We start from the raw sequence: 24,293 nt of genomic DNA, 5'->3' as shown, positions 1-24,293 counted from the left end.
CTTCCTTTCTTGCTTCTTCCTACCTTCGGGTCCTTGCCCACACAGTCCTTGGGGTTCCTTGGCTTCTAGGCACATCACTCCCATCTCTGCCTCTGTATTCACATGCCCTTCCCCCTGTGTGTGTCTGTCTTTTCCTATAACACCACTCACACCCTACTCCAGTATGATTTTATCTTACCTAGTATCTGCAATGATCCAAATAAAGTCACTTTCTGAGGTACTGGGGGTTAAGACTTCAGGATACCTCTTTTTGGGAAGACAATTCAACCGGTAACATCCATCAAGACCCAGGGGAATGTGTGTTCCTTATCTGACTGCCCCAGTCCCCGGAGGCCGAGTTGAATGTTCTTTCTTCAGAACTCCTACATATTTAATACACGCTTTTAGAGCATTTGGCATGTTGATCATTGCCATGGGTTGAGTCAGGAGCCTCGCTTCTTTGGTCGTCTCCATAGTGCCTTGTAAAGGGTATATGGTGAGTCCTCCATGAATAAAGACCTGTGAAGCAGCCACCTTTCCCTGAGCTGTCATGCTCAGCGCTGCCCGGAACATTTCATGTATTAATCCTCACAGTGATCCCCTGTAAAGTATTTATGTATTTTAATTCCTACTGTATAGAGGAGAATGCTGGAATTTAGAAAGGTGAGATAACTTAGTGCAGCCACAATTGTCTCTAACAACCCGAATGGGCAGCTGAAGTCATCACATGAAAAGTTTTCTATCCCCCCATCTTCACGTTTCTCAAAGTGCCCCTGATCTGGCTAATTCAACTCTATTCTGTCGAGAAGAATCTGGAGTCCTATTTATTGATTTCGGGGTCTGTGCGACACGTTCGAACCGTCTACACCCACGTTCGTTGTTTTCCCTCCAGAAGCCGCACACAAAGCGGATCCACCCTGCGGACGAGAGCGCGCGGGCCGCTTTTCCGCGCGCGCCGCTCCTGGGCGCAGCGTGAGGACCGGCTCACTGATTGGCTGCGCGCGGCCCGGGCCCGCGGCCTGCTCCCGCCCCGGCATCTATGCCCGCGCGGCGATTGGCCGAGCGGTCGTGCGCGCAGAGCCCGCGGTCCCGCGCTCCGCGCCCCGCCCGCTCCGGCGCGCCGCTGTTGCATGGGGCGCCGCCGGCGGCCGAGGGAGCGTGACTGCGCTGCGCAGGGCGCTAGGAGGCATTGTCGCTGTAAGTGGAGCAGAGAGCGGCCCAGAACGGGTCCCCACGCTTCGTGCCCCGCAAAGTAAATGTAGTCTGAGGCTGAGCGCTGGAGGGCTGGGGGCGAGAGGGAGAGAAGTGCCCCCGTTTCTGCAGCGTCCTCACCCCTCCCCCAGGTCACCGGGTGGAAAGAGCAGCGGTGCATCAGCTGCGGCTTCTGCAGTGCCAAGGGGCCCGGCGACGTGCCGGCTCCTGTTTGCAAACTGCTGCTGGACCCCGGTTGGCTCGCGGGAGTGGGCGCAGCGGTGGCAGGGAATAGGGAGCCGGGGGAAGCGGTGCCGGGCCTTGGTCCCCGCGGGAGGCGCCCTTGCCGGTAGAAGCTGTTGTGTATTTCGTTCCTGAAGCAGCGTTTTCTGGGCTTGCTTCCGTTCTGAGGGCCTGCAGACGCCTGCCTCGGAGCATGCCTCCTGGCCTCCGGGCAGCGCGGGAGTCCTCGGCCCTCGGCTAGCATCAGCGTTCCCCCACTGCCTGCTTTATTCTCCCAGTCCCCGCCTGCCGCGCGAGCCGGGGGCCGGCGACGAGGAGCCATTGGCTGCGGGCGCCGGGGGGTGGGGTAGACGAGTGAGGCGTTCCCCTTGTGCCAGGCGCGGGGACCCTGGCCTGGCTCCGGCGCACACACCTTGGAGACGCCGTCCCAGGGTGCCTGGGTGCCCGGAGCAGAGCGCGCACGGCGCTTCGAACCCCAAGGCTCAAAACCAGGCGCCGGCCCGTCCCGCTCATGCCCCAGCGGACTGCTTTCCCTTGGGTAGAAAAGTGGGTCAACCCTGTCCAGGTCTCGAGGGCTTTTGGGGCTATTTGGATACCATCCAGCCCTCAGCCTCTCACCTTCCCACCTGCTCCCCCGCTTGGCGTGGCCGGAAGGACCCGCAGGAGCCAGCGGTGGGGAAGCTTGCACACATGGCTCAAGAGGCTCGAGTTGCCCTTTGGAGCGGCTGCCAGGCTCTAAAGTTCCCAAGTGACCACACCAGTAACTAAATATAGGAGCAGCTGGTGCGGAAGGGGTGTCGCAGCAGCTCCTTTGCAGGGATCTCGGGGCTCCAGATAAGGTAGTATTCTCACTGGTGATGACAGGAGCCCCAGCAGCCGGCTGCAGTCAGGGTTTGAGCAAAAATCCTCCCTCCTCCAGACTTGTCTCCGGGTGAAGCTAGGTTATAGATCCAGGAGGGCCTGTTGCCAGCTCCCACAAAGGAAGACAACTTTTCTGGCATTCGGTTTATTATATCCTAACTTACCGTCTGTACTTGTTCAATCACCAACTCGTCATGCATCAGTGTGGGAAGTGCTTAAGGTTTGCAAAGACCTTTCTAGAAAATTATATCTCATTTTCTTTTCAAAACCCAGCAAGGGAGGTGGAATTTCCGTTTTACAAATGCGGCTGCTCACACACACTGATAACTTTCCAAACTCTGGTCTTAGGCTGTCCTCAAAAAACTTTCCCTAGCTCACTGCAGAAAAACGGAGGACAGAGTTCTAGGAGGTCCTACAGCTCCCTCCCCCAGCAGTCTGGGGACAGACAAATTAGCTACCTGTTCCCCTCTTTCTCTCATCTCTTTGGGTCCCTTTGCTCAGACCATGTCTCTCTCCCCTTCGTGCACGGGGCACACATGCTCCTTGGGCCTGGCATCATGGCCCTGCCGGCATCTGGCTCATTCTTCCTTTTGTCACTAAGTTTCTCCTAGTCAGGGGAGGCTCATTCTGGCGCATGCCCTGTGTCTGTAACTTGACTCCCCCCTGTGTGGGCCTTTTAGGAGGTGCCCAGAAGATATTTGCTGGATTTAAACATTTCCTGAGACTGTGATGCACACTCTGAGGAAAGGGGAGGTGGGGGTGTATGGAGAGGAATGTGTTGCTGGGGTAGCAGCAGCGAGTATGGCTTCGGACCCTGTGCTCCAGGGTCTCCACGATTTGGAGCACTCGCCTTGAAATTAGCTAAGGCTTCCCTTAGCAGAGGCAGTCCCTTGGGGACACTCTGACTTCCTTCTACCATCACCTCTGCCTGTGGGGTTGGCCAGATGCCTCAAGGAGCCCAGACTTGACCCTGTGGGGCTATCCTGGGGTCCTGTAGGTGGGTTCTGGTTCCAGGAGGGCTCCCTCGCATGCTGATTGCTTCCGCTGGCCAGCAGAACATTTCTTTTGTAGGATTGCAAGAGATTTGGTGGCCAGAATGGTGCTGACATGCAGATTTTGGCTGACTCATGTTGTTTATATAGACAGGGGCCCTGATACCCTGGGGGCAGCCATGCCCAGGGCCCTTTGCATTCAGTTAGAAGTAGGTCCATAGCTCTCTGTGCCACTTATGTGACCCAGAAAGTTTCCTATTTTTCTCAAAAACAGAAAACAGGAGCAACTTTATTTTTATCTCTACCTCCTTTTGGGGGTTGTTATATGCTAAATATATCTTCCTTTTTTTTTTCTTTTTTTTTTCTTTTGTCAAAGAGGACTAGTATTGGGTTGGATCTAAAGGGAGCAGTCAGTGCAGTTGGACAACCTTGCAGTGCCCTTTTAGGGACCCAGTACTGGCTCCCATCATCCCATCTGGTCTTCCCTCAGTCTGGGCCCGTTGCTCCCATCTTGGGCCTTCTGCCATACCTGGCCCCGCCAGGCTCCTATTTCACAGTCCTCTCTGTGCCAGAGGGACAAGCCTTTGTCGTCTGACCTGGGAGAGGGACAATCGGCTGGACTTTATGAAGGAATTCTCCCTTGAGAGGGGAGGGGAGGTGAGGGGAAGGGGGTTTCCTGGCCAGTTAGTGAGGGTGGCGATTTTAGGCAGCAGGAACTTCTTGGAGGTCTAGGGTACATCTGTGCTACCCAGAACATCCTCTGGATTGTACGGGGCCCTTCCTCCTAGTTACCTGCTCTGCCTCCCAGACTTTGCAGGTCACTCCTGTTCCTGCTTTGATGCCCATTCTCCGACCCACACCATAGAGTGTCTTAGCTTGCCACCAGGGGTGAGGTTTTCAATTTGACTGGTTTTCATCAGTGGGCTCAATGGCCTATGGCACCCCCGCCCTGTCCCCACCTTACCTGGTGACAGCTAGTAGAATTGTAAGTATAGGGCCTGGTTGGAAGTAAATCAGCCTAGGGAATCCCACTCAGGGCCAGCACAGACCCTGGGCGGCTTAGAGATCTACCTTCTCTTGCCCTTGTGCCGTGTGGCCAGGATTGCCTCGGTATGTTTCCTAGAAAGCTCTCCATGAAAATCACAAGTCAGAGCTATGTCCTGTATTTCTGTCCTCTTCATTCTTATGCCCGATACCTTAGTGGATGCTCAATACATGTTTGTGATTATTGATGACAAATACTGGAGATAGGGCAAGGAAGGAACATGGAACAGTAGGAAGACTCCTAGGCTGGGATTAGGAGGCCTAGGTTTCTGTTTGCATTTAGCTCATTTACCTCCCTTCTGGGACCCTCAGTTTTCCCATTCATAGGGGTTAGAGTAAGTCGCCAAGACCCCGACGACATTGCTATGACTCAGGCTTAAGGGATGGTCCTAAGGGCAGCATGGTGGAGGTGTTGGGTTTAGTCTGCCATAGTCACCACTATTCCCCACTGTCCCACCCTGGCCCACCTTATGCAAGTTGCCTACCTAGCACTTGTAGGCATTTGACTATAGGACCCTTCTCATTTAGACAGTGCCTTAGATTTATTATAAGAATCCACTGGCTTGTATGTAGATCTGAAACCCAAATGGTGGCTGTTGATCATCATCATCACCACCGAAGGATACTAACTAGGCATCTGTATTCAGCATGTGGTATAAAAATGCAGGGGGAAAGCACAGTGTAGATCTGCTCCCTGTCTCAAGCTGCACACAGGCTGACTGGGGAGACAAATATGTATACTGTAAAATGCTCATAAACAACCCAAGTGGCTTGTGCTAAGACCTTAAGTGCTGCTGAAACTCAGAGGGCGGAGAAAGCACTGAGGGCCGAGGCAATCAGGGAGGACTTCCTGGAGGTGGAGGGGGAGATTCTAGTCATTCCTCAAAGATGAGTTCCACTGAGTTGTTTGTTCAAAGTCACATGGGTATGAAACTGGGATTAGAGACCAGTGTCATGTCTGCATGTGTACTGTTTTATTCTCTTTATAAGTTGTTCAGACCTACATGTCCTGGGCCCTGGGCCCAGGAAAGATGTATGTATTTCTGTTCAGTCCTCATATGAATCCAGTGAGGTGGGTGTTACTAAGATCTCCTTCTCAGATGAAGAAACTACAGCTGAGAGTAGTTAGGAATCTTTCCCAGGGCTTCTGAACTAATAAATGGCAGAGTTGGGCACTAGACCTGTCTTCAAAAAACGGTCTTTTTCCGCTGCACTGGGTGTCTCAAACCTTCAGTGTCAGCCTCCTTGGTGAGATGCACCCGTACACGGAATTCACCCCTGTCACTCAGTGGAAGGGGGGCTTGGCCAGCCCCAGCTCAGCCTTGCCTGCCCTGCCTGTGTAGCTGAGCACATAGGGCCTTTTTCATGGTCTCTGTTAGCAGCTCCGAGCACTAGCCTCACCTCCTTCTCTCTGTCCTCACATGCTTCTGCCTCTGACCGTCAGGGCGAGTTCATTGAGCAACCTAGCTGTCTTTGAAGCTGGGAATGGGCACTGACCTTGGCCCCAAGTTCATTCTGTCCCTGGGGTGCTGCTGCCGGTGTTGGGGGCAACTTTTGTAAAGAGGTGAGCACTGGATGTGGAGCTGGGCTGGCCAGATTGTTGCCATTTACTCTCTTTGACCTTGGCCAGGTCATCTGGTCCCTCTCTGTGCCTCAGTTTCCTTCTCTGTAATAAACAGGGAGTTGGAGACCTGTCTAGTTTGCTCCTTCATGTCTTTGCCACCTAAGAATTTTGACTGTGTTCCACAACCTTCTTTAAGCCTTTTCTCCCCCAGTGATCCAATTTCCCTTCTCTTGTTTCCTCACCCCACCCCCTCTTTTTCCTTCTGGCTCTGGCGGATAAACTCTGCACCAGGCTGATCATCAGGTCTGCTGGCTAAAGCCGCATAAAACCGTAGCCTTCCCTCCATGTTGACAGGTGGGAAGGGAATTCTTAGAGGCCACAGACCAACCAGACTGAGCTCTGACTGGTCACACCGACTGCACTTGCCTCTGTGTCCCCACTCCCCAGCAAGCAAGAGGGACCCCGCAGAGGTACCGGGTGAGGTGAACTGGGAGCTAGGGGACCTGTCCTGGTGGTCGTGGACAGGGCACCAGCCCAGAGCTGTGCTCCGCCTCCTCCCCTCTGCTCCGCCTGTTAAGTGAGTCACAGGCAGCACATACCTGCGCCCTCACACCCGCCTGGCCACTGTTTCAGGCGCTTGCCCTGTGTTCGGTGAGGTCACACGTGTGGATCCACCCTCTGATGGGCACATCGGCTGCTCCGAAGGCCGAGCTGCATGTGGCCTGGTCTCTGGGCCCCTCGGGAGGAAGTGAGTGGCCTGGGCCGTTCCCTGCAGGCTTTCTGCAGCCTGGGTCCCACGGGAGGGTGGATTCAGGGATGGGTCCCTGGCTGGGGGGGTGGGGGGTGGGGTGGGCGGGCGCTTCATGGCCCTGTGTCTTCCCCAGGCACAGGCCCCCTTGTGAGCAGCAGACCGGCCTGGTGGCCGGCAGCAGGACCCCCTCGCCTGCATGCTGAAGAAGATGGGTGAGGCCGTGGCCAGAGTTGCAAGGAAGGTCAACGAGACCGTGGAGAGCGGCTCTGATACCCTGGGTGAGTGAGGGCACCCTGTAGGCGGTGTGCGAGATCAATTTAGATGTGAAATCGAAAGAGAAGAGCAAAGAGACCGTGTCCGTGTGCGCCCTCGTCACGAGGAGAAGCGTGCCGGGGAATCTCATTGTGGTCATTGTTCAGTTTGTGTATACCAGGCCGCAGTGCGAGACTTATCGTGGCCGCGGACAAAGAGGCTTGAAAAACACTACGTGAGGGCTCCCGCTTGCTGGGAGCCGATCTGCCTGCCCTGGCACTGCCGCTGACTCTTGAGTGTGTTATGTGCCCTTGACCCAGGTGACAATAGCTGGCACTGCCGAGTAGCCCCGTGTACCAGGCCCTGTGCAGGCGCCTCACGAGTGGTGCCGTATTGACTCTGCACAGTGGCCTTGTGATAGAGCGGGCACTCGCCAAGCATGACCAGCCTTGGTCTTCAGATGAGGACGTGAGGGTCGAAGGCAAAGTGGGCTTTTCCCAGGTCCCTCAGCCTGCAGGCCCCTTTTCACGCCACCGTTTTACCTCAGTTGTGTCTTACGTATTTCTTGCTTTGACTTGGTCGTGGCATTTTAGGCCAGACAGTTATGCCAAGACTTCAAGCATCTAAGCAAACCGTCCTATGTGACTGAATTCAGCTATTTATTGCCTGTTCGCGTGTACAAGGATTGTGTGCGTGTGCATGTGTGTGTATGCGTGTGTGTCTCCCGCTGGCATGTGTGTGCCCCCTTAGAGCCACTGACATGTTGTGAGAACCCAGAGGAGGGGAGCACACTCCTGCCTTGGGGATGACTGCATACACAGAGTGGGATTTGAGTTGGGTCTTTGGCACCCAGAGACGAATTCACAGGTAGGTCGGGATATCTGTGCCCATGCGTGTCTGTGTCTCTCCAAGGAGCGTTTCCATGGAGGTTATTGGCCGACCAACAGCCCAGGGACTGGGAAGATAGAGTATTTCTGTGCGCAGCCGTTGGTCCGGCGTGTCTGAGGCTCCCGGACAGGGCGTGGTAGCCCAGAAAGTGGAGGGTCACTCGGCCTTCAAGGTGAGCTAGGTCACTGCCTCTTTCAGGAAGCCCTCAGCCCTACACCATCCACCCCTGGCTCCCTTCTTCCTCTGTAGCAGTCATGCAGTGTCCCTAGAGGGCAGGGACTTTTGTCCCTGTGCCGCCAGAGCCAGAGCCATGCCAGACGCCTTGTGCGCACATAGCGTTTGCTAAACTGAGCTGAAGGGGGAGAGGCATCATCTGTGGCGGACGGTCTTGCGAGTTGTCGTCGGTTTTGGAGTCAAAGTTCTGGGGGAGGCTTCAGCTGGTGAGCTGATGGCCACAGGCCCTCAGGAAAAGCAGCCTGGATTGCTGTGCTGGCCGCTGAGGCGGTTGTACTTAGCCTGGTGTTCAAGACTCGCCACCTGTCATATGGCCTGGATTGGAATCCCCAGTCTACCACCAAATAGCCCAATACCCCAGCAGGCTGCTTAACCTCTGATTTAAGCTGGTTTTCTTCATGGATGTAACGGGGGTGTTAACTGTGCCCACCTCGTCAAGGGAGTTCAGGGGAATGGGGGGGTCTGTAAGGTGTTGCCTTCGGGTAGTTCAGCGAGTCTCTGAGGGCTAGGGGCGGGGCCTAAGTCCCTCTCGGCCACAAACACGCCTCCTGCAGCCGTCAGCCGGCCACCAAGCTGGGTGTCTTCACGCTGTCTTCAGATGGGGAGTTCGGTGCAAATCAGCAAGTCTCTGCAGTGAATAACCTACCCCTGCCTTAAAATGCTGCCGGGGAGAGGGACACGTGTGCAGCTCAGCCTCTTCCAGATGCGTCATGGGAGCAAGGATGGAGGGGCGGCAGAGGCGGGAGGACAAAATTCTGACTTCCTGGAGTCGGTGTTGTTAGCGCAAGGACTTTGGGAGGCTGATGTCCCAGGCAGCGCTGGGATCTCATGCATGGCAGCACCACAGAGTTGCCCCCGTGGCATGGAGGAGCCGGGGGGACGGTGCCCTGCAGCTGGGGAGCCTGGAAGGCCACATGGAGTCTCGACTTAAATGTCTGTGGACCAGAGACTGCAAATGCAGTTCTCTGTGCAGGCCAGGTGCGGATTTCTGTGAAGAGTGGCCGCCCTGCAGGGGTGCGGCGCACAGGGCGTCTAGAGTGGGGTGTGCTGTGACCAGCCCCTTTGCACTGCCTGGCGCCGTGTCCGTTAAAAACCCCGAGGCAGGCGTCTGCTGCCCTGCCTGGCTGCTATGGTACTGGGATTGAAACCCTGAGTGTCCGACCCCAGAGGCCGGGAACTTTCCCTGCCACGCTGTGTTGGGGTGGGGACCTGGGCAGTTGCTGGTCCCCGGCGTTGTGCACGCTGTAAAGCTTTAGTCATCTTGGGAGGGGAGTCGAACCTTTCAGCCTTGGCTGTCTTGACTGGAGCTCCAGACTTTCACGGGGAGATGACTGTGTCTTTAAAGTTAGGCTGGTTTATTACCTTTTTGGTGCCCAGTGAAGAAGCAAAATGTCAGACCAGGCCACTGGGGCACCTGCAACCCGGGCCCTTTGGCAAGTGGAGCTCATTGGGCTCCTGTGGTCTGAGGGGTCTGGAGTCTAAGCTGTCCGTATGTACTGATCATCCACTGTGTGCAGGGTGCTGGGGGGTTCCCTAGGGTTCTGTGCAGTAGAGTCGTGGAGTCCCAGCCCACCACTGTGGGACAGATTGCAGTGAGTGACACAAGGGCTCCATGCTGGCCCTGGTCAGACACACACTGCAGGTGGTTGGAGTTCACAGGTGGGAGATGTTGCCAGGTGTTGAAGGCATCCAGGAAGGCTTTCTGGAAGAGGTGGGAATGGAAGTGGGTCTTAAAAGATGCGTGAAGGAACCCAGTGTGGTTCTCATGTAAAACAGCAAACAACCTGAAACAGCCTAAAAAACCAGCAGCGGGTAATCACTTTAATAAATTTTGTTACAGCTGTACAATGTAATTTATGTAGCTGTTAAAAGTGGTGCATGAAATTTCATTACGTGCTTGAATGAAGACTGGCAAATCTTTCCGTATAAGATGACTTGGAAAAAAGCAAGGATCCCAAACGGTACAGACAGATACCAGTTATGTTAAGTGTGTGTATACTGGAAAAAAATTGAAAGGAAATAAAACGAGACACAAAATGGATGTTAGAAAATACTATCGTGCATTTTCAGAACATTCTGTGATACGCATATTACTCTTTTAAGTAGCGAAGATCGATTTTAGGGAGAGGACCACCCCCTTCCCAAAAACAGATGAGAGTTACGGAGGTAGCTCCTTGTGTAAGCCCTTGGGTGTGGAATGGGCTTTTCTGGCTTCTCCCTTCTGCTGGGTTCCCCTCCCTTCCTCCCCATGCGCAGGTCCGGGATGCAGCCCTGGGATGGCTGCTCAGAAGCCGCAGGTGTCTCTCTGCAGAGTGGAAGGTCCCAGTAGAGACCCGGCCGGGAGAGCTCAGTTACAGGTTCTCACCTTACTCGGGTAGGTCACCCTGGAAAGCACCGCACACGCTCGGCCAGGCGCCTGTGGCTGCCCTCCGGAGCCAGGCTCGCTCCTCCTGCAACCTGAGCTGGGGTTCCCAGCCCTTGTCTCCCCACTGCAGGCCTCTTCATCCTCCAAGAAGTGGGTTCCTTTCCCTCTGGCCCCTGGTCTGCCCCTCAGCTTGAGTCGAAGCCACTTTTCTCCAGCCCCTCACCTCTCCTTAGCATTTTCGATTGAGCTTGTGCAGAGTCAGGAACTCAGGCTTTCCTCTCCATCCACTCCTTGTGTCCTCAGGTTAGTTCTTTCTCTTGGTAAAGGCCTCATGCACATCTGGGCTTCCTGGGTCCTTGAACTCCTGGGGGCCTCTGTCTGACCTCACTGTTCCCTCTGGCCAGTAGACTGGCGGGCCTCGATGCCCTGCACCCCACTTCTCTCCAGGGGAGAGAATCCCAGGCCTTTGGGGATGACTTTTAAACACTGATCCTCATTGCCAAGGAACGGGGCTTGGAAAGGCCCGGCAGAGTGTGGGAAGGGAGGGCATGGCCGGCTGGGACAGAGGCCTGACAGAGCTGGCGGGAAGGCGTGCCCAGCACGAGCTGCAGAGGAAGGAGCCAGCGTTGCCCGGGGCCCGCTGTGTGCCGGGCACAGGTGTCTGAGACCACCTTTCTGTGGTCTTTGGTACTTTCTGCCTGCGGATTCCCATCTGTGTTCATTTCACAGAAGTCCCAAGTCATTAGCTCAGGGTGTGTGTCTGCCCCTTATCCCTCGGGGTCTCTTTGCCTGCACTTCCTCTTGGGGCTTCCATTCTGTGCGTCCGTCTGTTGCACTAGTATATTTCCTTTCTCTTCCTCTCTCTGCTGCATTTTGAGATCTGTCTGCTGGTTCACTATTTGCTTGTCCATCTGTGTTTAGTCTGCTCTCGAACCCCTCATTGAGTTTTAATTTTTAAGGCTACCTACTTTATTTTCAAAAGCTCTGTTTGGTTCTTTAAAAAACCTGATTTCATATACTCTGGTTTCTCTTCAGATCTGATAAATCTTTTACCTTTTCTTTTAAAAAAATCTGACTTAAGGGAATAATATCTTATTTCTGTTTTATGTGTTTAATCTCTTTTTTATTTCTTTAATCATTTGACTATACTTGTCTTTTTTCATCTTTTGTACTATCTTTATCACAGGGAGTTCTCAGCGGCCCACATCTCCTGCTCCTGTTGACTCTAGCTCACAGTGGGTTGTTCTGGGTGGATCTGATATAATAATTTGGGACTCTGTACTCCTGCCTGATGGAGCCTGGCCTGCATGACCCTGGACTGAGGGCATGTGCTTCTGAAGGGTTGTGTTTGCTTGCAGCAGATGCCTGCCTGCCGCTGGGTTAGAAACACATCTTTCTCGGCCCAAGGGGTGTCGGGGCCTCTAGGGAATTGAATATTCAAACCCTACACCCACCTGTGGTTTCCAAATCTCAGGGGGGTGATTTGTTGGTTGTTGTTTTTGGTTTTTTTAAAGTAGGCTCCGCGCCCAGCTCAGAGCCCAACGTGGGGCCTGAACTCACTACCCTGAGATCAAGACCTGAGCCGAGACCACGAGCTGGTGCTTAACCGACTGAGCCACCCAGGTGCCCCTGTTTTCTTTTTTTTAATTCAGTGCCCAGGCAAAGACAAAGCAGCCTTCTAATTATGAAAAAGCCGGTCTTATCCCTAGTCCAGTCTTTCTCTGAAGGGAATCCTTCAAAACCCCCGCTTTCCGCGGGGCTCCTGGCTTCAGCTTCCCTCAGACAGGCCAAGCGCTGCATTCCTGACCTCTTCTAGGCCTTTCAGCCTGAGCCCCTTGGGAATGCCGGCCCTGGCCAGCAGAGCATCGGTAGCCTCCTGCCCCCGGGTCTTTGACATTCCTCTCTGACTCGTGCAGCTTGCTCTTGTCACACACCAGGCCGGGTTGCCGGCTCGTCGTTGCGCCATTTAATCCTCACGCTGACTTTGTGAGAGGGGTGATGTTAATATCCCCGTGTTACAGATGCAGAAACCAAGCCACAGACCTTTCTAAGTCCAGGGTTTCTAAGTGTTTAGTAGCACGGAGGCATTCAGCTTGCCCCTCCGCCGTGCTGCTTTTGAATTAGGAGTTCCCTTGTTTTCGAGAAGCTGGAGCTAAGGCTGAGGGCGTGACACAGGTGTTGGGAGGTGGGGCCGGTTTCATCACAGCTCTAGGTGACCCTTCCCACTGAGGACTTGGGGAAGGAGATGGGGAGAACGTGGAGCCCCTGCTCCCCCTCATGCTGGCCTCTGGCTCACACCGGTTGGAACCACAGCGGGGCCAGCCCTGTTCCCTGAAAACGAGGAAAATTATCAGAGGCTAATATCTGCCTGGTCATTTAAGGTGTCGCCGGTGGTGATGGGGACAGCCGCCATGGGCTGCTTCTGTTTACATACAGATTCATGGAGCCCACGCTAGAGCTTTAAAGGTGACATCCCAGGGTGGGCTGGGTGACCTGCATTTTAACACGAATCCTGTATGATTCTCCCCTGCCTTGAATTTTGAGAACCGGTGGTTTATGAATTATATTCTAGAACTTCCTTCTCCTGGTAGGTTCTGGGTGGCTGGGCAGGGAAGGGCATTGTCTGGGCTGGCCTGGATGTGTGTGTGTGTGTGTGTGTGTGTGTGTGTGTGTGAGAGAGAGAGAGAGAGAGAGAGAGAGAGAGAGAGAGAGAAAGGGAGAGAGAGAAAGAATGAATATGAGTGTGGTGTGACCCATCCTCGGGGAACTGAGCAGCTGGGCCATGAGCTGTGAGATGGTCAGGTGGGCAGACCAAACTAGTGACAGAAGGGACACATCCCCCCTCTCCTACTTCCCCTGTCTCCTAGGCTCACCCCTACTTTGCTGGGGTGAGTGCTTGTCTCCTCCTGCTCCCACCAGCAGATGGCGCCCTGTCACCAGCCGAGAGCTGAGCGTCAACTGAGACCCAGACTTGACCAGAGTGTTCGCTGGGCATGAGTGCCTATGTCCTGGCGTCCTGACGGGGCTTCCACTCAGCCCAGCTCACGTCCTGTATTTACATTCCTAGCTGACTCGCACAGGATCTGAGTTTGCAGCTCCTTTCTTGAGCAGGGGTATTTAGGAAGCACTTAAATATACTCACTAAATCTGAAGAATGCCTTCTCTCAGGTCAGATACTGCCCCTTTTTAAGAAACACCACATTGAGCACCTACTGTGTGTATCTCACTTGGAGGAACCAAGTGGCCCAGGAGTGGCCAGTGCGGAGGGGAGGAAGATAGACACATGTAATCTCCCAGGCACACTGTCAGGGAGGGGAGTTCACGGCCCTGAGCCCAGGAGGCTGATGCTGGTGGAGATGACGGATGTGTGTGTTGCTCACCTGTCTCCTGGCCTGAGGGTCAGCCAGGCACAGGTCAGATGTGTGGAAGAGGGAGTGGGCCCTCACAGGGGAGCCCTCAGCCTGGCCGGGGCCACCTGTCCGTTCGCTACGAGGGCTGGAAGCCTCTGATCTGCTGTCCTCAGCTTCCTGCCTCTCAGTTGGGAAGGCAGGGTGCTATAGCTATATACATTTGATTAAAACACACAAACAAGAAACGATAGGTGTTACATGTGCCCAGTGTGCAACACATGAGACCCACCAGGTAAACAGTGGGAAGCCAGGCTTCCTCCGGCCCTGTCCTCTGTACCCTGACCCCTTCCTCCCTGGCATAGTGTCTTGTGGGAGCAGAGGGGGAGTTGTAAGGCCCTGCTGGGGTTACATTGGCAAGTTCTGGAATTGCTAGGGGTAAGGATGGTTAGCTGGTATCCTGAGGCTTTTTCAGGACTGTTTCTAGCCCTGGTGGGAGAGGACCCCAAAGCCCAAACGGATGTGGCCCAGGTCTCTCTATTGGGGTTCCCCAAATCCCCTTCTAGAACTTTGGGAGCTCCAATGACCAGAAGTCCCACCTGCCCCCACTCTAGCCCCACGGGGGATGGATGCCAAGAGTGGGGTTCACTGGTGGGCAACCTCCAGCACAGCCAACCCGTGTCTTGGGTCCCCAGTCACTGTGGTGCTGACACCGCAGCGCCCAGAATGCATCTGAGGGGTGGATGGACAGATGCCCTCAGCCTCTCAGGTGTGGGTGCAGAACACTTAGTGCTCCCCACTTAGTCCTCTCCCCTCATTCTTCTGTCTGCAGAAAGGAGATTGCCCATCTTGAGAGCTGGTCCAGCCCTGAGCGGCCTCTAGGGAGGCCCTGTGGGAGGTGGAGTGCCCTGTACAGGAAGGAGGCCATGAACGTATGAAATACTTGCAGAACGAAAAATGAATCAAGTGAGGAGGACTTCTGCCTCTCCTGTCTTCGGGTGTTTATGCCCTGGGCATTGCTTAGCGCCCGTGCTAAGGGGATTGCACGGAAGATGTGGCATTGTGGCTGAACCTTAAAGGATGGAGCAGGTTTAGGGGAGTGGGTGTGGGTCACGCATCAGGGGAAGGCCATCCTAGGTGAGGTGTCTGTGTGAGCAAAGACATGGCAGCATGCAAGCGGGCACTTGTGACAGGGACAGCCAGGCTGTGACACGGGAGGGTAAAGGGAGCCGAGGGTGGCTTCAGATCTGAGGGCCTCGAGTGTCACCTAAAGTAGTTTCTACAGTGGAGTCCTGTTGAGGCAAAATGAACAAACCTTTAGAAACTCTAAAAGTAAGAGAGAGGGGGCGCCTAGGTGGCTCAGTCGGTTGAGCGTTGAGCGTCCGACTTCGTCTCAGGTCATGATCTGGCGGCTCGTGGGTTTGAGCCCCGCGTTGGGCTCTGTGCTGACAGCTCGGAGCCTGGAGCTTGCCTGCTTCAGATTCTGTCTCCCTCTCTCTCTCTGCCCCTCCCTGCTCATGCTCTCTCTCTCTCTCAAAAATAAGTAAACATTCAAAAAAATGATGCGGGGCTCGAACTTACAAACCATGAGATAATGACCTGAGCCAAAGTCGGATGCTTAACACCCAGGCACTCCAATAGGAATGTGACTCTTGATCTCGGGCTTATGAGTTCAAGCTCCACATTGGGCATAGAGATTACTTAAAAATAAAATCTGAAAAGAAAACTGGCTTAAGCCTAGTTGTCCGTAAGTTTGGGCACTGAGACAGTAGTTGAACATTTATATAAGTTACAGGAATCTTTGGCAATTTTCCACAGATCGGGAGAGCTGTACATTCTGGGTTTCTGCAGTTAGTAAAGAAGACCATTGATTCATAGTTACCTCAGAATCTTCTGGATTCTATGGCAAAGTTAGATTTGGAAGGTGGCTAAATCCGCCAAGTCACTCCTAAATGAGAGTCACTGGTAGATAACCCCCCCCTTTTTTTTTTAATTTTGTCTTGAGCCATTCCATCCACTAAAATGTGGTTTGTGAGCACGTTGGATGTTTTGGCATGTTGGACAAGCTAAACTAAGCTCCTCCTGTTGTATGTAGCCGGGAGCTTTCATTGGCAATTGATAAATTGCCACCTAAGTTTATAGAAATGCAAGGGTCTATCGACTGAGTGTTATATATAATGCAGGTTACATTTGAGTCAGATGGTACTTCTGGAGAGGTTTTTCCTAATGGAGGCCCCTCATAGTGTATAAACACCAGAAAGAAAAAGAATATTAGAACCTGTCCAAGAGGTCATGAACATTTTAGCCAAGTTCCCGTCGGAATGAGGTACCAGGGACGTATTTGACATTATGTTAGTTACATTAGCGAGTAACCAGGATGTAATAAAGGCAGAGATGAAAGCCAACAAGTGGGTTTACTGTCTTCTAATACTAAAGTTTAAAAGGAAAGAAGCATAGAAACACAGGCCTGGTCCTGAATCTTGGGAGAGCAGTCTACCCTGATGCCATCTACTTCTGATCCTGGCTTGTGGTTCGGACGGCTCTGATGATCTTTGCGTGGCCCACTGGGCAATGGGCACAATGATTGCCTACGCATGAGCTATTGTAGCGATCTTTACATCCGGTTCAGTTTGCAGGGCTTCAGGAAAAAAGGGCAGTTTTAGTTCTCAAATGATTCCGGGTCAGAAAGACCCGGGGGAGAAAAATCAAAATGTTAGCTTGGAGAGGAGGATGTTAGCCAGGCATTGGAGGACACTAGAAGAAATCAGGATCGAGTGTAGTTTATAACGAGTAGTATTGAAATCTAATATCTAACACAAAGGTGTGTTACTGAAACGTCTTTTTTCTACAGTCACCCTGATTTTTACCAAAAATAGCCTTAAGACGAATTTGTTTGTAAAGCAAGTCTAGTTTTAACACATTTGGCCTCATTATGTTCATAAGCACTATTGATTAGTCATGTAAGTTTTTTTTAAAGTTTGTTTAGAGAGAAAGAGAGAGTGTGTGCACGAGGGAGGGGCAGAGAGAGAGGAAGAGTAAAAGAATCCCAAGCGCTGATAGCGCCCGATCCCATGAACCGTAAGGTCATGACCTGGGCCGAAATCAAGAGTCAGACACTTAACCTACTGAGCCACCCACGTGCCTCGGTCATGTAAGTTCACTGTAATCCGCTTTGTGCAACTTTTTCTAAGGAATTTTGGATTGAACTTTTAATAGCCTCTCAAGGCCAGAAGCCAAATCAAATACTTGCTGTCAGATTTTCCTGCAGTACCTATAGATTTGAGTATATTCCTCTTCTCAAGGTCCCCCAAATCTTCTGAGGTTCCTGCACCTGCCAGGAAGTGACATTCTTTACTTACCTGGTAAGGCTGCTGGGAACACTGTAAGCAAGTATCAGGCCAACATTTCCAAGGGGCTCCATTGGCTTCATAAAGTCCACCTTAGTTCCTTCAAGCTGTCCTTTTTGTTCATATTTTGTTCTAAGCCTTCTCTCTAAATAGCCAGTCTCAGGGCGCCTGGGTGGCGCAGTCGGTTAAGCGTCCGACTTCAGCCAGGTCACGATCTCGCGGTCCGTGAGTTCGAGCCCCGCGTCGGGCTCTGGGCTGATGGCTCAGAGCCTGGAGCCTGTTTCCGATTCTGTGTCTCCCTCTCTCTCTGCCCCTCCCCCGTTCATGCTCTATCTCTCTCTGTCCCAAAAATAAATAAACGTTGAAAAAAAAAATTAAAAAAATAAATAAATAAATAAATAAATAAATAGCCAGTCTCATTTTAGGACACATTTTTTTTTTTCCTTCATGAAAATGTATTCCCATTCCTCACACCTTTCTTATCAACAACACATCTTACGCTCCTTGCATTCCGAGTTGCTTTCCTTATCATTTCCCAGCAGTCCTAATTGCATTTATCAGAACTTTCACCTTTAGAAACCTCACACTCCAGTGAAGGCTAAGTGGTGACTGATGGCGAACTGTCTGTTCCACCGGAAGTCTTCAGATTGGAAACCTGTGGACACATTTCATCATTTCTAGAAACGTGTGTTGTTTTTCTCAGAGGACAACTTTCAGTGAAGCACAGAGCACATTTACCAACAGATCCAAGTATCTTGAGTTTCTCTGCAGTCAGAAGCCCAAAGCAGGCAAACCTACATTCAGGAATCAGCGCTTTAGTGTTCTCTCTTATTTGGAAAACACTTAGATATCCAGTGAATTCAACCCAGCTTATCATTTAACTTAGCAACACTTCGAAGTTTCAGGTTACCAAAGATTTTGAAAGCTATAAGCCTTTTTATTTATGCAACTTATTTTTAAAATTAATTAATTAATTCGTAAGTGCTCTCTATACCCAACGCGTGGCTCAAACTCATGACCCTGAGCTCAAGAGCTCAAGAGTCATGTGCTCTTCCAACTGAGCCAGCCAGGCACCCCTCAACCTGTTTATTTTTAACAGTTACCCATGAAAACTTCATGAGACGACGAAATTAACCATCATTTTAAGTCATTTTCTGCTGACCGATTGCAACAGATAAAACGTGAAGGTAACCAGTAAACTCAGTTAGAATAGGAGTTGGTTATCTGTATTGTATTCGATGTTGGTAACTCCAAAAGACATATGTATTTTAGTTGAACCTACAAACTGAAGCTAGTTTTAATACTGGATCTTTTCCCAGATCCAATGAATTTGAAAAACATTTGCATCAGCCTCCATCTTTCTGAGTTTTAGAATGCCCCGTTCTTATAAGCGCTTGCCTTTTAACCAGTTAGATAGAGCCCTTTTACCAATTAATTTTAGCAGTGCCATCTGAAGGTAGAAAAAAATCTCTCCCATTTATAACACACACGCACAAACGAGATGCGAACAAAATGTAGCCTTTGTTTCATTAATATTTGTGGAGAGGACATCAAAGGCCCGATTTCCAGATACCTCCCTTTTACGAAAACAAATCTCATTGCAAGATAGCATTATAATTTATAGATCCATTAGTTAGTTATTTCTCTTTTTTCAGTGAGAACACGACCAGTTCTGTCCAAAGATGCCAAGAGCTGCACCAACAAACAACCAGATGAAGCCCAGAGGGCCTCAGTGGGCATTGGTTCCCCCCAAAAGCCAGGAGCTTCACCGAGTGACCTGAACGCCTTTCGTTTTGGGTTGCTTAGTCTTAACAGCCGGCTCTCTCTAATTGTGCTTGCTAGAAAACTAGTTTAGACATGTCAGAAGAACCTTGTTTGGACCATCTGAACCTCAGGTTATCCAAAGTTACATTTTCCCATTTAAGTAAGCACTTGCATGTGGAGGCTCCCTAAGTGTTGCACCTACAGCCCGCTGGGGTTCCTGTGAGTGGTGGTTGGTTTTCCGGGAGCTGTTCCGCTTTTGAAGCGTGACTCCCCCATTCACTTTAGTTTCAGTTTGGGAATAAGGCTTGAGAAAAATCTAAGGGTATTAAGTGTGGTGGATCGAGAGGGTGGTGCTTGTGAACGTCACTTTCAAAGGGGCATGATACTCTCTATTATGTGTCTCAGTCTCTCCCAGCAAGGCCCAAGACCACCGAGGGGGCTCAAAGCGTTGGAGTGTGTGTTGGAGTCCTTATGTGTGTGTCCCCGGACAAGCCAATTGTTAATTACTTTATGCGATGGGGAATTCCTATAGAACTGCTACACATCTCAAAGAGTATCCTCAGACACTTTCCCCTAGGCTTTCAGTCACTGGAAAGCAGCATTTGGCCAGAAGGAGCAAGGGTCCTGTCTCTTCAGAGCTGAGTGGTTCAGTCTCTCGTATTTCTAGCCAGAAAATTGACTCAAGCCTTACATTAATAACATCAATTAGAACAATGGCAATTTAAAACAACCACCCCATCCACTCCAGCCACTCTAGGTTATTCCCACCTAAAGAACATTACCAGTAACCCTCAACAGCTCAAATGAAAGTCAGGACCATTAATGTGAGGAGGTCTGGATACCAGGAGAACTCACAGATTCCCCTGTGAGGTGCCCTGAAGTCAGAGGGGCGCAAGGGGCCCTTGCTGGCGCTGAGCGCACAATTCCACGGCACCCCCAGGTGACCTTGGGCACCTCGCTCTGCTATCCCGCCGTCTACGCCAGGAAATGTGGACACAAAATGAACAAGCCTTTAGAATCTCTAAAAGTAAGAGAGAGGGTTTTATTCCAGCCAAGTTAGGACAGCTGCCCGGGAAACATGCTCTTTACAGGGAAGAAAGTGCTCTAGAGAATGAACAGTTTCTACGGGGTCATGTAGTTTTTACATCTTGGAAAAGCTCCAAAGATTACAGATTAGCATATAGGCAGGGATTACGAGTTTTAAAGGAATGCAGGGAGTAGAGGCACTGATCACTATCTCAAGGTCAGGATGGTTTTTCTTTTTAGGCTACTCATTTACAAAGCAGATGTACAGTGCACGCGTGGTGGGCAATGAATGAAGCTTTTCAACAAAGTTTATATACAGTCGTGTTGACTGAGAAAGAAAGCTAAAGTGGCTTCCCTTGTATATCAGACCTTTAGACCGTTTTTCCCTCATCACTAGCTATGCAGGGGTTAGGTTCTCAAGACAGCCTAAGAATGAAAATCACCTAGAGTCAAAATGATCCACGAATAACGATGAGCCCACACTTACTTAATGCCCACGGTGTGCTAGACTGTCTCTGATATATGTCTTGTCCAGTCCTCCCTGTGAGCCTGTGATCTGTTCATCACTCAGCCTTGTGAGGTGGCTGCTATTATCCCTGATATTCAGAGAAAGAAACTGGCACAGAAGGGCTAAGCAGCAGCTCCACGGGAGGGGATTTGAACCCAAGCACTCCAACTGCCGAGTTCACGTTCTTACCCCTGTGTTAACCAACAGCATGGGATAGACTGTTTTGACGGCTGGGAATCCGGGGAAGTCACCGGCTGTGGACAGCAGACCCATGTTGTACGGAGACACGTGCCTTCAGATGCAAGAGTCACGCTCGGCATCTGCGGTCAGTACATTAAATGGGACCTGAGTGCCTCTGCTGTACTTGATCTGGTAGTTTCTGAGCAGGGAGTCACATGGTCCAGGTAAGGTTCGGGAGGGTCACCGCTGGGTCCAAGACAGATGTGTGAGCTGCAGGAGGGAAACCAGGGAACGGCACCTTCTGTGTGCCGGGCCTGTGCTGGTGTGGCTTTGTCCTGAGTGGGACCGGGGGGTAGGAGACCTGCACAGAAGGCTGTGGGAGGGGGTGCGCAGCTGATTGGTTGTGGGAGCGTGCAGTTTGAAGCCTGGTCATGCCTTAACAGAAATAGGGAGGTCTAGGCTGTTTGGAGGTGGATAAAGTGTTTCTGATGAGTTTGGGGGTCCCCCACCCCTGAAGAGGTGCACAGCAAGGGGACTGGAAATATTAGCACGACCATCTAGAAATGAAGATTTCTGTGGAGCCTGGGAGCAACCCTGTCTGTCTCAGCCCCCTCCCTAATTCTGGGTTCCCTCGCAGCCCTCAGAGCATCCTTCACCTCTCCCTCCAGCGTAGAGCCACCGACACCTGACTGCCCTAGTGTCACTGGCGCTTGAAGTAGGCTTTTTTTGAAGGTGAAGAGAAATATCAAAATCACTTGGATAATGTGCGACTTCAAAAAATACCTGTTGGCAGAAGACTTAAAAAGTTCTGCCTTGGGGCGCCTGGGTGGCTCAGTCGGTTGAGCGTCCGACTTCAGCTCAGGTCACGATCTCGAGGTCCGTGAGTTCGAGCCCCGCGTCGGGCTCTGGGCTGATGGCTCGGAGCCTGGAGCCTGCTTCCGATTCTGTGTCTCCCTCTCTCTCTGCCCCTCCCCCGTTCATGCTCTGTCTCTCTCTGTCTCAAAAATAAATAAACGTTAAAAAAAAAAAAAAGTTCTGCCTCAGAGAGATAACCAAATAGAACCTTCTGTGGCATCAAGAGCTTGTGTCGCTCAAGTAGGAAAGCGTTAGTGCCCTGGTTGTTCAGCGAGACTGAGGAGTTTATGGAAATCAAATGTTTCCAGAAACGCGGCCGTGGCTCTGGCTGATGAGGCAGCCAGGGACACAGCATACCCTGGAGGGGCCTGGCCCTGGAGCTCCGACAAACCCCGGGGCTGCAAATGTGGTGACTGGCTGAAACGAGTGATCTCTGCCTTCCTTTACAGGTTAGGAAATTGTGGTTTGTTCCGAGAGACCAGTGTGGCAGAAGGTCATTATCTTTGGAGGTGAGGTTGAATTCAATAGCCTTTTCACCGGCATCCGCCTCATCCTGGTTGAATGTGTTTCTCTAAGACACACGTTTTTGTCGTGCGCCAATTTATCCCCAGGATTCCTTATTCTGTCAGGTCGGTTTCGGCACACCTTTACTCACTGTGTGCTGTGCCTGTCTATGTAACGCGCTGCAGAGGAGGGAAGGTGAGGGAGGAGGAGGGAGCTAACGACTGAGCTCTGGCAGGTGTCCCATCAGACCGTGCCCTTGCCTGTGTTTCTGCCAGGCTGTCCTTTGCCCAGCTCTTTGCATCATGCCCTGCTCCTTCTTATTCTCGTCTCCGCTGAGCGTCGCCTCCTCTGAGAAGCCCTCCCTGACCACCCTAGGAAGTGGTCTTTGTCTCAATTACCTGGTCTGCCATTACACCATTTTCTTTTCCTGAGAGCAGTTTTCCTGCTTGACATGGTCGCAGGTATCTGTCTGTATTTACTGCTCCTCTCCCCACACGAGAGTGTAAGCTCGGGGCAGTCAGGGACTCTGTCTTGCTCACCACCATATCCTCAGACAGTGTGAGCGTGTACCAGATACTGAGGAGGTATTTGTGAAATGAATGACTGCATCTGATCTCCTCAACGGCTCTGGCCAGGCGGTGTTTTCACGTCACTCATAGAAGGGGAAAGTGAGGCTCTGTGAGCAGCACTGGTTTGCCTGGAGTTTCACAGCCAGCAAGTCTTGTCCTGGAGTGTGCACTTGAGTCTGTCGGCCTCCCAGGCCCTCTGTAATATGCCACCCCGCCTCTGTGGGACCCGATCCCTGCCCTCAGGGAGCTCTCCGCCTCGCCAGAAAGGGTGAGACAAACGGGTGACTAACTCTCACGTAAGACACAGACACGCAGAGCAGGCATCTGGACGGAGGGGCAGACACGTGACGGACAGGGGCCGGGGTGGGCTCGAGGCCAGAAGCTGAAGCTCACTTGAAGAATGAGCAGAGGTTTCGTGGAAAGGCAGCCTGCAAACAAAGCCTTGTAATAGGGTATTAGTGAGAGAGGTTTTTGAGGCTAAGGGAATAGGGCCAGGAAAAACACAGAGGTGGGAAAGTAAAGAGAGTTTGTAGGGAACAGTGAGCAGTCTGGCTTGGCTAGAGGGTGGGAACTTCGAGGAGTTGTATGAGGAGCTCCTGGAAAGGGAGGTCGGACCCAGATCCTTCGGTGGGAATGCCAGGTGGCAGAGGGTGGGTTCCACTTGTGGGGCATGGGGGTCCTGAAGGTTCTTGACTGGGAAGAGGTATTTGGGTGATGGGGATGGAAGCCTGGGGCAGGGCGCAGAGCCAGGGAAAGGGGCTCCTTAGCAAAGGAACAGCCGTGATCATCGTCAAGGTGGATTCCAGGGTTCAAGGCTGATTTCAGGCAACGGTAAGACCTTATTAGTTGGACTCATTACATCTTGGCCGCAGAGGGCATGGTTCTTGCTGTGAACACAAACATTAGGACAGATACTAGCTCACCGTTTACTGCATTCCCCAAAAGGGCCTCGGACCCCCATTTTACAAAGGGAGAATCCCAAGGCAAAGCTTTCTCGGTGGTGAAGGGTATAGTTAAGTTCGGAAGTGTTTGCCCAGCTCAGTGCCAGGCCCGAGGGGTTGTCAACATACCTCTCCTGTCAAGTTCACCTCACATGGGTCCCAGATACAAGTCTGCAGATGTTTACCAGTTGGGAGAGGATGATCCAGGACAAGCACTAAGGCAGGTGTCCTGAAGTTAGAGGTGAGGCATCCTTCCTGGGGGAGGTAGGGCTGGCCAGCCCAAGGATTTGTGGGGGCAGAGGAGAGAGGGAAGGGTGTTCCGGACTGTGGGAATGGCACTAATGAAGCCCAGGTAGTGAGCGAGCTCCACGACTGGCAGGTGGGTGAGGCAGGGTGTGCAGGCTGGAGGACAGGCACTGGTGTTTGACGGAGTCAGATGCTGAGCACAGATGCTGTTTCGAGGTGTTTGCTGCCCTTCCCTGAGTCCATTCATCCAGCCTGTGACTTCAAGAAGCCCAGTTACCGCTCAGAGAACTCATTCCTTACAGGGTGGATTCCTCATCGTCTCAAACCCTGAGCGATTGTTTGGGGGAGGAAAGGTGAAAATTCAAGGTAGTCAGTAACCATGCAGCTCTATTGTCGTGCAGTCCTGTTGTGCCCTGGGCCCTGCCTTTGTGGGTAAGTGCAGTCTCCCCACTGTCCACCACAGCCCCCTCACCATCTGCCCTGCTCAGAAGTGGGCTCCGGGCGAGCCGAGTTGTCTGGAGTCTCACCACCCCCAGAGATGTCCACCTGTACGTGTGTGCTCCTGCCCTGTGGCCAGCGCCTCAGCCGTGGCAGGGGTACCACTGTGTCAGACCCAAGGCTTCTGTGCCCGGCAAGTCAGAC

The 24,293-nt window shown here is 52.1% G+C and overlaps 1 protein-coding gene across 2 annotated transcripts in view; it reads left to right on the top strand.

Moving 5' to 3' along the window:
* Positions 1-1,086: 1,086 nt before the first annotated feature.
* The window catches only part of LRRC20 (leucine rich repeat containing 20), an 87,123-nt gene continuing 63,916 nt past the window's right edge, over positions 1,087-24,293 (top strand). Inside the window, exons 1-2 of one of the 2 annotated variants that reach the window (XM_043596539.1) lie at positions 1,087-1,176; positions 6,759-6,903. In XM_043596539.1, the coding sequence (XP_043452474.1) occupies positions 6,822-6,903 (82 nt within the window). In that variant the 5' untranslated portion in view covers positions 1,087-1,176; positions 6,759-6,821. The remainder of the gene's footprint in view (positions 1,177-6,758; positions 6,904-24,293) is intronic. The other variant, XM_043596540.1, reaches the window with a different exon arrangement.

The sequence above is a fragment of the Prionailurus bengalensis genome, chromosome D2, assembly GCF_016509475.1.
Source record: "Prionailurus bengalensis isolate Pbe53 chromosome D2, Fcat_Pben_1.1_paternal_pri, whole genome shotgun sequence".
NCBI lineage: Eukaryota > Metazoa > Chordata > Mammalia > Carnivora > Felidae > Prionailurus > Prionailurus bengalensis.
This window is presented reverse-complemented; position numbering and strand designations above follow the sequence as displayed.